Here is a 12,721-nt window from a genome sequence, read left to right on the forward strand (position 1 = left end):
AAGTGTATGATCGCACGACGGATGGTTATCCGCGGAGGTCCCAGATCCCCACCGGATGTGGTTTCGCCGATCAGATTACGATGTGTCTCCGAGACACGTTAGTACTTGTGATCGGATCACTCGGGACAGACTTGAAAACCATTGTTTCCACTAGTCTGGATTAAAAAAAAAACCAAAAAAACAAGAAGTGTGTTTTCCAGTCCCCGTGACAGTGTGTGTGTTTGGCTGGTGCTTTTTGGAAGACAAAACTGCAGCTTTATAATGTAGCAAAGCTCCACAGATTTAAAGGAATACAGGACTATAGTGTGATAATGTTGAAAAAATAAATAATTCTAATAAAACAAAAAAAAAGGTGAGTCTATGTGATTCGTTCCATGCAAGGAAAACTAACACAGCTCTTTAGTAATGTGTGTGTGTGTGTTGTCGAGGCCAGCCCCAGCTGCACGTTGTCCACTCTCGGCGTGAGGAGATCAGGGGGGCGTTTACATAATCTCCATGCTAAGCAGATTGCGAATGTTTCCAGTGCGCGTGCTGAATCGCCGCGTTGCGTAACCTTGAGCAATTCGTAATCCTACAACGCCAATTAAGGACACCGTGACACGAGGCCAAACTTTTCAGAATCACCGGGTCATCGAAGCGTTTTTATTGTCGAGCTGTCGTGTTTAAACGCGGCGAGAACGGCTGAAACGCTTCTCCGTGTGAAGGGACTCTGAATTTCGTTACGGTCTGCGTCATCAGCACGATAAATTCTTCTTGTTTAACGTTATTGTAAGGGGTCACGTAAAGAACGACTCCTGAACCAGAGAGGCAGGTTTTTGGAAATTCTCAGCTGTTCACTCTGCATTTGTAAAAGTGTTCGACTGCTTAATTAAACCTCCGACTGGTTAATCAGGAAAAATGTGAATGCAAACTCCAGAGGCTTTTTGGTTTATTTTACTCTTGTACTTTCCAGGCCTTTTCTTTCCGTGCTGAGCAATCTGTACAGGATTAGCGCTCCGTCCCTCGGGACACTTCTTTGGCACTACTGTGCCGTTATAACGATCCAGAACAGAAAAAGGGTTTGATCACATGCTCTGCACAGAATCATCTCGCGGCTCAAACGCAAAGAGACGGCCGAGCGATGAGCTCAGCGCTGTGAAGCTCCAGCGTGCAAATAAAAACAGAAAATAAAGAACGGGCTGCGAGGAGAGAGAGAGAGAGAGAGAGCGCCGAGTACGGGTTTAGGCGTGAGCCGGTAATCCACACCGTTACGACTGAAACCATGGCGATACGACGACGTGACACCCGAATCACAAGTTACTTGACGATACACCGTGTATCAGAGATATCATGACTTTCTATAGCTGCATGTTTTCTGTAAAACCGTTACAAGCTCACACTGCGGTCTTCAATCGTTAAAGTTTATTAAACCATCAAATTCCTTATTTTTCCTCCTTTTTAAGGGGTTCATTTTAAAATAAAATAAGCAAACTCCAGTTTTGCTGAGAAACCTAAATATCATGATACCTACTACTGAAATCTATTCAATTATCATGATATTTTGTGTCTCTGTCTCGCTCTCCCTACATATTAGATTAGATCTGAACCGGTAACAACTCCTTCCATCATCCCTCCATTCTCTCTCTCTCTCTCTCTCTCTCTCTCTCTCACTCACTCTAAATATATATTTCTCCGTCCCTCCCTGTCGGTCACTATCTCGCTGTGTCTCTCCCTCTTTCTGTCATTCTCATTTTGTCTCTCTCTGTCCCCCTTTCTCTCCATCGCTCTCCTAGTCTCTCACTATATCTTTCTGTCCCAATCTTTGTCTGTCGCTATCTCTCCCTCTCTCGTTTTGTCTCTCTCTCTCTCTCTATTGCTCTCCTTCTGTCTGTCCTTCTCTGTCCATCTCTCTCCTAGTTTCTCTCTATCGTTCTCTATCACTCTCCTAATCTCTCTTTCTATCGTTCTCCATCACTCTCCTAATCTCTCTTTCTATCGTTCTCCTAGTCTCTCTCTTTGTCACCATCTCTCTTTCTCCATCTGTCTCTTTTGTATCCTTCCATGAAGTGCTTCAATTAAAAAGCATTTTAAAGCTTAGTAGTTTTTGAAGAAAATAAATAAATAAATACACACACACACCGTATGGGTATAATAATGGGCCAATAATTAAAGTTTCACTATCCGTATAGGAAAAGAAAACGTGGCATCATGCCGTCTCTAGATAATCTCTAGGAGTGTTATAATTATTGCTCAGAAATATGGCAATGTGGAGAGAGAAAAAAGTACATGAAGTACGTGTAGATAATCACACAAACAATACAAGCATAGAGAAAACTGTGTCGATGTGAAATAAACTATTAAATATTTACACAAACAACCTTCAAATTCTTCAGCCCAGATTTACACAACACGATGTACCAAGGCGTGGTTTTTGTCCGAACTTTACTCTGTTAGCTTTGTGCTGTAGCTTCGTGTGAGAATCAAATGAAAACCTTTAAAGCGCGATATAAATCATAGCACCCCCTCCCCCGTGAGGAATCGGGACACTTGGTAAAAGCTGGAACTTCTTGAACGAAATGGAGATGTAGAAACATTACTATAGAAATTTTCCTATTTGTAATAATCTACGCAAAATAAAAATGTACAGAATGCTTACAGCCTGCAGTTTAGCATTGCGCAAACCAGGGATTTATCTCAGACGCAATTCCTGACGTAGTTTCTGACTCTGACTGTGTGACACGCTCTTATCGATAAACGCGGATAAAAAGAGACACCGAGCTCCATCTTTATCACGGCTTCTGCTGTTTTTGTGAACCGTGTATGAGGAAATGTCCTTTGAGACATGCTAAACCGGTAGCTTAATTAGCAGCTGTATTAGCCTCATCGCTCCAGTGCAAAAACACTAACATAAAAAGCAAGCGTCAGACAGGAACATGAGGGGAAACGGTGTGGGTTTCATTTAGGACTTGACTTCCCAAACGCTGGCCGGGCGAGGTGAAGCGAGTGCACAGGAGAGGAGCAGCTGGCTGAGAAACCGATGATGATAGCGGAGATTATATTACGTCATGTTCAGCGCACGAGAACCATGCCAAAAACTAACACTCCAAAGATCGAATCAAACAAACCTTTAAGGGTTCTAACAAAGGAACAAAAGCTACACGAGTCCTACACGAGAACTCTTTCAGATATTTCATGAATATTTCAATATAAATACATTTGACATGTTTCAAGATGAGGTTTTAGGGTTCTTTGAATAATTAAGCTTCCTACAAGAGAACCCTTTGAGATAGAGGACTGTGCCAGGCTAGGGTTCCAACAGTGGAACCACCAAGCTTCCTAAAAGAGAACCCTTTCAGATAAGGAAACACTCTGGAATAGGGCTCTACACAGAACCTTTAAGGGTTCCAACAGTGGAACAATTAAGAGTCCTACAAGAGAACCTTTTCAGAAAGGGAAACAGTCTGGAGAAACTTCAAGGGTTCTATCAGTAGAACAATCATCCAGCTTCCCACAAGAGAAGCTTTTTTGAGATCAGGAAACATTCTTTCACCTTTCAGAAACCACAATGATGAAGGAAAGCACTATTAATAATATTAATAATAATAAATGTCTTCAAAGGAAGAAGAAAACTATTCATGAACCTGCTCTACCCTTATATTATTTTTAGTTCATTATAAAGCATAGAGAAAACTGTTATAAGAGTCTGTGATTTTTTCCTGTTTGATTTTGAATCTGATTTTTTCCAATTTGAGTTGCACTTTCAGCCGAAGATCATATCAGACATTATTATCAGAACTTCTATCATATTAAAGTACGTATTTCTAATCAATCTTTTCTTAAGATAGACTTCACAGACCAAACGCAATAATTACAAGATAAAGATATACAAAACTTATCTGCGACAATCGCTCAATAACGACACAAGAGCTCAGAGTATTGCCTGGTACCTGACACTGACTTCTGCATAGGCTGTTTAAAAGGTTTCGTGTGTGTGTGTGTGTGTACACATACGCCCCATTTCCTATGACTCACTTTCATCCAGTGATCTCAGGACTAAAAAAAAAACAATCCTTGCTGAGATACTCTGCATAAATTCTGCGTCTCGGGCAAATAAAAATCGCTTATGTAAACAAAATCACCTGCTCTTTACGCGTCTCAAATATGTTAACATGTAACGGTGTTAGTGTATTGTTAAGGACGCGGTCAGCTCAGAAAGATGAGCGAGGTGTGTGTAATGGTCAGGAACACCTCGATGGCCTTGACTGATGGACAGAATTAGAATAACATTCACATCATAATAGGCTTTAGGAACGACTTGCGTGGTAAATAGTTATAATGAACACTTTTTTTGGTTTAAAAGTCATCCTCTGACATGTTGGTCTGAATTCACTGTGGTTAACACCTTCCTATATTACCCATAATCCCATGGTGATAGCCCATGATGCACTGGGATTTAGCCCTTGCTTCAATGGTACTAAAACGGAGCGATGCGGCGACGCTTTAGTGCTTTCCTCTGGCCAGATTTCCTCACCTGCACATCTGTACACGCTCTCAAACTTCTTTTTTTTTAAACAAGCTTCAAACTGCGTTCAAACATCGCGCTCGCCATCTCGTAGACCAATAACTAGCCGTTAGACTACTAACTAGCCGTATTCTTGGACTTTGAGTCCGGCATCGTCTCCACTGCCTTCTACGATGGATTTATCATTAATATGGAGGTTAAAAGTTGCTGGGAAATGATAAGCGAGCGAAAAAAGGTTCTCGTGCTTTTTTAAGACACTAACAGCAAAACATGATCATTAGCACTCAAGTCTGAGATCAAAGAAATTATTTTCTTTTATCAAACGTCATCGTAACTGCACGAGCAACGGCGTCGGTACGGCACACAGCAGTGTGTAAGAGCTGTGTAGAAGAGGTGTGTAAGAGCTGTGTAGAAGAGATGTATACAAGCATAGAAGAAGAGGTGTATAAGCGGTGTATAAGGGGTGTATACGAGCGTAGAAGCGGTACAAGCGGTGTAGAAGCAGTGTGTACGAGCATAGAAGCGGTGTGTACGAGCATAGAAGCGTCGTATAAGGGGTGTATACGAGTGTAGAAGAAGAGGCGTATAAGGGGTGTGCGTATACGCGGTGTATAAGGGGTGTGTGTATACGCGGCGTATAAGGGGTGTGTGTATGAGCAGTGTGTATATAAGCCGTGTATAAGCAGTGTGTGTATAAGCAGTGTGCGTATAAGCCGTGTATAAGCAGTGTGTGTATAAGCAGTGTGTGTATAAGCCGTGTGTGTATAAGTCGTGTATAAGCAGTGTGTTTATAAGCGGTTTGTGTATAAGCCGTGTGTGTATAAGCAGTATATAAGCGGTTTTTGTATAAGCAGTGTGCATAAAAGCCATGTATAAGTGGTGTGCGTATAAGCCGTGTGTGTATAAACCGTGTATAAGCAGTGTGTGTATAAGCGGTGTATCAGCAGTGTGTGTATAGGCGGTGTATGTATAAGCAGTGTAAAAGGGGTGTATAAGCCGTGTGTGTATAAGCCGTGTATAAGCGTGTATAAGCGTGTATAAGGGGTATGTGTGTGTATAAGCAATGTATAAGCAGTGAGTATAAGCTGTGTGTGCATAAGCAGTGTGTATAAGAGGGGTATAAGGGGTGAATAAGCGGGGTATAAGCGGTGTGTATAAGCTGTGTAGGAGCGGTGTGTATAAGCGAGCGTTGTGTATAAGCAGTGTGTATAAGCAGGGTATAAGGGGTGTATAAGCAGTGTGTATAAGCGGTGTGTATAAACAGGGTATAAGCAGTGTGTATAAATGGGGTGTATAAACGGGTTGTATAAGCGGTGTGTATAAGCAGTGTGTATAAGCAGTGTGTATAAGCAGTGTGTATAAGCGGTGTGTATAAGCGGTGTGTATAAACAGGGTATAAGCAGTGTGTATAAATGGGGTGTATAAACGGGTTGTATAAGCGGTGTGTATAAGCAGTGTGTATAAGCAGTGTGTATAAGCAGTGTGTATAAGCAGTGTGTATAAGCAGTGTGTATAAGCAGTGTGTATAAGCGGTGTATAAGGGGTGTGTATAAGCAGGGTATATAAGCGGTGTGTATAAGCGGTGTGTATAAACAGGGTATAAGCAGTGTGTATAAATGGGGTGTATAAACGGTGTGTATAAGCGGTGTGTATAAGCAGTGTGTATAAGCGGGGTATAAGGGGTGTATAAGCGGTGTGTATAAGCGGTGTGTATAAGCGGTGTGTATAAGCGGGGTATAAGCGGCGTGCATAAGCGGCGTGTATAAGCAGTGTGTATAAGCAGTGTGTATAAATGGGGTATAAGCGGCGTGTATAAGCAGTGTATAAGCAGTGTGTATAAATGGGGTATAAGCGGTGTGTATAAATGGGGTATAAGCGGTGTGTATAAGCGGCGTGTATAAGCGGCGTGTATAAGCGGTGTGTATAAATGGGGTATAAGCGGTGTGTATAAGAGGTGTGTATAAGCGGCGTGTATAAGCAGTGTGTATAAGCGGGGTATAAGGGGTGTATAAGCGGTGTGTATAAGGGGTGTATAAGCAGTGTGTATAAGCGGGGTATAAGGGGTGTGTGTAAGCGGTGTGTGTAAGCAGTGTGTATAAGCAGTGTGTATAAGCAGTGTGTATAAGCGGGGTATAAGGGGTGTATAAGGGGTGTATAAGGGGTGTGTATAAGCAGTGTGTATAAGGGGTGTATAAGGGGTGTGTATAAGCAGTGTTTATAAGGGGTGTCTAAGCGGTGTGTCTAAGCAGTGTGTCTAAGCAGTGTGTCTAAGCAGTGTGTCTAAGCGGGGTATAAGGGGTGTGTAAGCGGTGTGTGTAAGCAGTGTGTATAAGTAATATAGGGAAGTTTAATGTGCACTCTAACACTTTATGATTTCTGAGAAGTGTATAACACACTGTTTCGACTCTTTAATTAAACACGTTTATTTCCTCCTCGTTGTTCTGTAACCTCATGAACATTTGATGTAGAAAGGACAGAGTTGTTGTTGTTTTTTTCTCTTACACTCAGAAGTTTAAACTGTTAACCAGCCAGCTAACTAGCAGTGATAATCCCAACCCCAGCCAGCTAACCTTGTTCAACAAGCAGGAAGCTCGACTGACTCGGTAACACTGCCTAGTTTGTAGCCTGACCGCTAAACAAATCGTCTTTAAGCTTCGGGAAACGAATCGAATTTTAAAAAATCGAATCGAATTTTTTTTTTTTTAAATTAACGGACAAACAGAAAACTAGCCAGATAGCATGCTAGCTTTTTGCTGAAAACAATTGACATGTCAAGCTAAACAAACACAAACACAGTTTTATCAACAATCTCTACTGTAATTTTAAATAAATAAAATAAAAACAAATTAAACTCACCCAAGTAAATGTCTCCAAAGGATCCCGAGCCGATTTTCCTCCCGAGCCTGTATCTGTTCCCGACTCTCAATTCCATCGTAAAAGGAAAATTAACAACTAAATTACAAAGCTAGCAAAATAGCTAGCTCTAACAAAAAATAAAGAAAGGTAAGTGTATGTAATTGTTTCCGTAAAACTATTTAAAAATAATAATAATTCGCGAAGTCTATATTCTCTCTCTCTCTTTCGTGCTCAAGCCTCTCCAGGCTCCACAGCTGTGCTAAGCTACACCAAAGCTAACGCTAAAGCTAAAGCTAAGCTAATTCCCCTTCAATAATTATCCCAGTTTTTTCACCATTTGTTTTCTAACATTCCGAACGTCGCACCATCACAATATCGGGCTCGACACGAAGTGTAAAATGTCGAATTTATGCTCCGGGTGTTTTCTTGTTAAAAACGAAGCGTTTAAAAAAGGATGAAAACGGATTTACTTTACATTGGAGACGGGGGGAAAATATATACATATACACCAGAGCCTTCTTAACCCTCTTCCGTCGCTCTACCGTTTACAGCCCGTGTACGTCTGACGCCGTTTGCGTGACGACGTCACTTCCTGTAGCAACAGCGGGGAAGGTAGAACGTGATTGGTTGGCTGTGAAATAAATGGGATTTTTTTTTTAAACAGGGGAGGGGCGCTCGAGGAAGCTTTACACAACAACGACAACAACAAAAGGCTCGGCTAAGCTGCTAGGCTTCTTTTGTTCGCTTCAGCCAGTCTTTTTATGAAAAACTACGCTGAAATACTAGTTTAAAAAACTTTTATACAACGCTATAAACTTAAAACTGTGTATTGAAATAGACTTGTGCCTATTTATCAAGTAAAGAATAAAACAAAGGACTGTTAAAAATATCAACAAAAGCACAACCGGAAGTGTTTCGTGTATAAGACGTTAAGTTTAAGTGTGTAAGATATTCCTCGTATACAACAGCAATTTGGAAAAATAGACACTTTTTGATTTATTCATCTAAAAAAAATGACATACTTTTTATAATCCGTTTTTAGTTACGGTTAATGTTGTGGAACGTCCACAAAACAAGCTAGTTCCTGTTATCACTTGTGTTATAGCAGCTATAAACAGTCTCACTTCACCAGCCTCTGTTTTTACCCCTCGCTCTTAAAGTTAACGAGACCAAATCACAGCTTGTCATGTCCTGTCGTGAAAATTCCCACTTTTCAAATCACAACTAGCTTGAAAAATTAGACTCTTCCCTTACATTAAACATTTTTAAACTGTTAAAACTGGGTGATGAAACAGAAAATTAAACAAAAAATAACCTATAAAATAAGTCCTATAAGTAAGGAATAGAACATGCTACAGGGTGTACTGTTACAGGAAAATAATCAGTGACAGGGTGGTGGTGGATTTCAGCCCGATAAAAAGCGCCCCGTAATAGCACATCCTGAAGTGTTTTATTCCAATTATACCACGACAATTTGCCACAAAAATTACACTTATCCATTTATTAATCAGTCATACACCATACATTTTATCCATTTTTAGTTACGTTTAATTTGTGGAACATTCACAAAACAAGTTAGTTCTTGTTATCACTCGTTAACTCACCAGCCTCTTGTTTTTTTCTCATTCATAAAGTTAATAAGACATCATAAAAAATTTTATCAGCAGGTTGTCATGTTACCAAGAAACGTGGAGGGGCAAAATGCTGCGATGGAAAAATTACTGACTGTTACAAAGAGCTGACACTGGAGGCTCCTTCAGTAAATTAGTAAAGAATGACCTGCCATGATTTTATTTCATGTTGTGGAATGTCCGTGAAACAAGCTAGGAACTAGCTACGTTATCATTACATTGTAGAATATATAAACAGTCGTCACCTCATCGGCGCATGTTTTTTTTTTCCTCTCTCGCTCTCTCTCTCTTGAAGTTTATCATGTCCTGTCATGAAAATTCCCACTTTTTCAAACTGCAACTAGGTTGAAATAATAGCATCGTCACTCAGGTTGTTATAGAAGCAATAACGTGTTTAAATGAGCGCTTTAATGTAAACCTGTGCTACTCAGCTGCACTACAATCAGAGCTGCTGTTATAGACAATTCATCAACAGCTTCTGTCCAATCAGATTCGAGAATTCAACAGCACTCTTGCATCATAGAATATAGTCTATCTATCTATCTATCATACAAAAGGAACAAATAGAGGATTGTAAGCCATTTTGCAGCCGTCCCAACCTACTGCTCTATTGTATAGAAGCTTTAAGCTGCTCATGTTACAGAGAACAAGGGCTCATGCTGTGTGTTTGCTAGGGTGTGCCCTATGCAAAACCATCGTGTTAAGCTCGGTTCATACTGGTCTAACCTGTCAGAAAGGCAGCACATCCTTGTATCAGTGGGGAAGCAGCTTCTGGAATAATAAATGGGTCAGAAATGCACACACTTTGCACACGCAGCCCGATACTACTCTGAGCATGGTGCATTTCAGTCTGTCAGGAAATGTTCAATATTCAAATCACTTTAAAGACAATATGTACAAAGAATTGTGTAAAATACAAACACACACACACACACACACACACATATTTGACCTGAAACTTTTACAGTCTATAGTTAGCTGAAGGTAGGAGCTATGAAACTCTGAATCTAGATAAATAAAGCCACACCTAGCAAAACCCATGTACACACACTGCCTGAACACAACATGACTGACAGGCAGGTAAAGAGACACCTCCTGGTCCTGACGGATTGGAGGATTAGTGGAGGTGGGTTACTGTCTGTGAGAAGTTTGACATGTTCTCCCCGTGTACTTCCAGGTTCTCTGGTGTCCTCCCACCTCCCAAACACATGCCGGTACATGAAACGTGACTCTAATTTGCCCCCTAGATATGAATGTGTGTATGTGTGTGTGTGATGGCCTCCGATAGACTGGCTTCCCATCCATGTTGTATTTCTGCCTCCGGATCCACTGCCATAAAGGTTGAATGAATGAATAAAGATAAAGGCCATATGAACCCTCTTACCCATCACACCCAATGTATCAACCTCTTATCTCTGGTAGGTGAGACAGACCTTTGACCAAGGTTGAGTTCAGGAACAGTTTTTCTCTAAACAGCTAACAGCATTTCAGTCACTGATGCATCCTGTCAGTTTGGAACGACATGTTTGGACATTTTACATCACTCTGCTCTAATGAGACTCTCCAGCTTGGACAGTGGAAATTTCTGGCCTTCAATGTTATATTTTTACGTGACATTACTTTACCTGTGATTTAAAACGGCAACATTATCACATGGACAATGCTATTGCTCTGCCATGAGACACTTTTTTTATTATTTTTTTTTTTTTACTACAGATCCTGCTGCTACACTTTTCATTATCTACCTAAATTGCATGATACAGTAGGGTCCATTGGGGCAGGTTAGGCAGAGCCCCACCATGTACAGTACATCAGCAAATCCAGACATTTTAAATTCCGTTGAAATACTCATTTACGGAGCCCCGCACATGACATAATACACACACAATAAAAAACAATATATCGTAGCCACAAATTAAGAATGAATTCCCATTATTTATTAATATGTGAGCACCTTTTATTAATCCGTTCCCTGGAACACATTTACCTAAAATGAGGGAACTAATTAATAAAACCTAGTGGTCAAAAATGGGAAGTGCAACAAGCGCTAATAGAGGTCTATTGTGGCAAGAATTACCTTGCCCTGATATTCAGGGAAGGAACAGAGGACAGGGCAGAGTTTTCGAAAAAGCTTCGCAAGGTTAAGCTCATCTTAATTGGGAGAGTGATGCTGGCATTATCATTTAACGATGACCTTTGTGCTGTGATGCTTTTGAGAAACTCGGCCCAGGACAGGTAATGAATGACATGTTTGTGGATTAAAAGCAAAGTGGGATAGTTTAGAAATATTGTGCAGCCAGGAAGATCTTGTTTTATAGCAAATAATCAGAATCAGATGTGTAAACGCAGACAGTGTGTCTATGAAGTACTGAACCGTTCTTACTGTAAGAATCTATTGAAAAAAATTGGGATGACGGAGAAAATAATGTCCTTAGAGTATAGTAGAAATGCGCGCGCACCACGGTGACCTTGTTACCACACCAAAAAAAAAAAAAACTATTAAAAACAAACAAACGGGACAAGGATAAATCTGTCTCCTTTTTCCAATACCTGAATTTTTCAGGGTAGTTTCAGGTAGTTCAACGCAGTTGAACAAAGGTATGTATAAACGTGCTTAAATTTACCTGCTAGACTGTACAGTGTATGACTGTGTGTAATCAACTCTCAAATGCCTATTAAACACTCACTAGATAGTAGCCTATAGCATAAGTCCAGTGTAAAAGCATCTCAATTTAATTTTCTTTGAGGCGATGTTATTATTAATGTCGTCCTGCCGAACCAAAATCTCTGGTCACAAGGTTTATTGCTGGTGTGCTGGTTTATTGACAGTTGTTTTCACTGGTCTCTTACATTTAATAGTGTCCTGTTGTCGTGTCTAGTGTTTTGTATTTATTGTACATTTCGCACTTGTCTCACACCGTTGTGTGTTTGCTACTGTATTGTTACGTGTTAAGTGACGATCCTGAAGAAACAACATTTACTCCAATGTATAGGAGTAATATAGAAGAACTATATAGTTATATCACTGACCAACGTTGCCGTGTGACAGCAATGAATCTTGGATGTGGAATGGAAAACTTGGCCTTTGCTCATCGCTCCAGGGAGGAATTGCGCCGTGTCAGTGATGACGTGCTGAAATGATTCACATCACAAGCAGATTATTCCCACACATGAAAAGCTGTCGTGATAATCGAGTCATCGTCCAGACTTCAAACGGGAAAGAGTGTCAATCTCGACGATCGTCGTCTCTATTTGCCCACGACGTGGACAAGGACAACATGGCTGCTGTTAGATTTGCAGGTCAGATGCACCTGTTGACAATGACAAGCAGTCGACAGGTTTGTTGATGTGGGTTTGACGTGAAACTGAAAGACAGAGAGACGAAAGATGAGCAAAAGCAGTTTCCAGTGTGATTCAGCAGCAGGTTAACTACACTGCCAGAAAAAAAAAAATCCTTTCATAAAGGATTCTTAGCCTCATAAAATAGTGTTTCTCTTACACAACATCTTATAATTACACTGCAATTTCTAGGAAGTGTAAAACAGATTGAATGTATGTTCTACCGTTTGCTTGTATCTATAATATTGGCACTGTGGTGTTGGAACCGTTATCTGTAGGTCGGGTGCAAAGGTTTCCATCCACCAAGTGTGGGTGTGTCTTAGAGTGAGACAACAATCTATACCACAAGGCCAGACCAACAAAGAAGGGATTGAAAAGAATGAACATTTTGAAA

General features: G+C 40.6%; 1 protein-coding gene across 2 annotated transcripts in view; it reads right to left on the reverse strand.

Annotated features, from left to right (window-relative positions):
- The window catches only part of csnk1da (casein kinase 1, delta a), a 30,743-nt gene extending 22,816 nt beyond the window's left edge, over window positions 1-7,927 (reverse strand). The window contains exon 1 of one of the 2 annotated variants that reach the window (XM_053616513.1): window positions 7,358-7,927. In XM_053616513.1, coding sequence (XP_053472488.1) covers window positions 7,358-7,433 — 76 coding nt within the window. In that variant the 5' untranslated portion in view covers window positions 7,434-7,927. The remainder of the gene's footprint in view (window positions 1-7,357) is intronic. The other variant, XM_053616506.1, reaches the window with a different exon arrangement.
- Window positions 7,928-12,721: the final 4,794 nt, after the last annotated feature.

This window comes from Ictalurus furcatus, chromosome 2 (genome assembly GCF_023375685.1).
Source record: "Ictalurus furcatus strain D&B chromosome 2, Billie_1.0, whole genome shotgun sequence".
Lineage (NCBI taxonomy): Eukaryota > Metazoa > Chordata > Actinopteri > Siluriformes > Ictaluridae > Ictalurus > Ictalurus furcatus.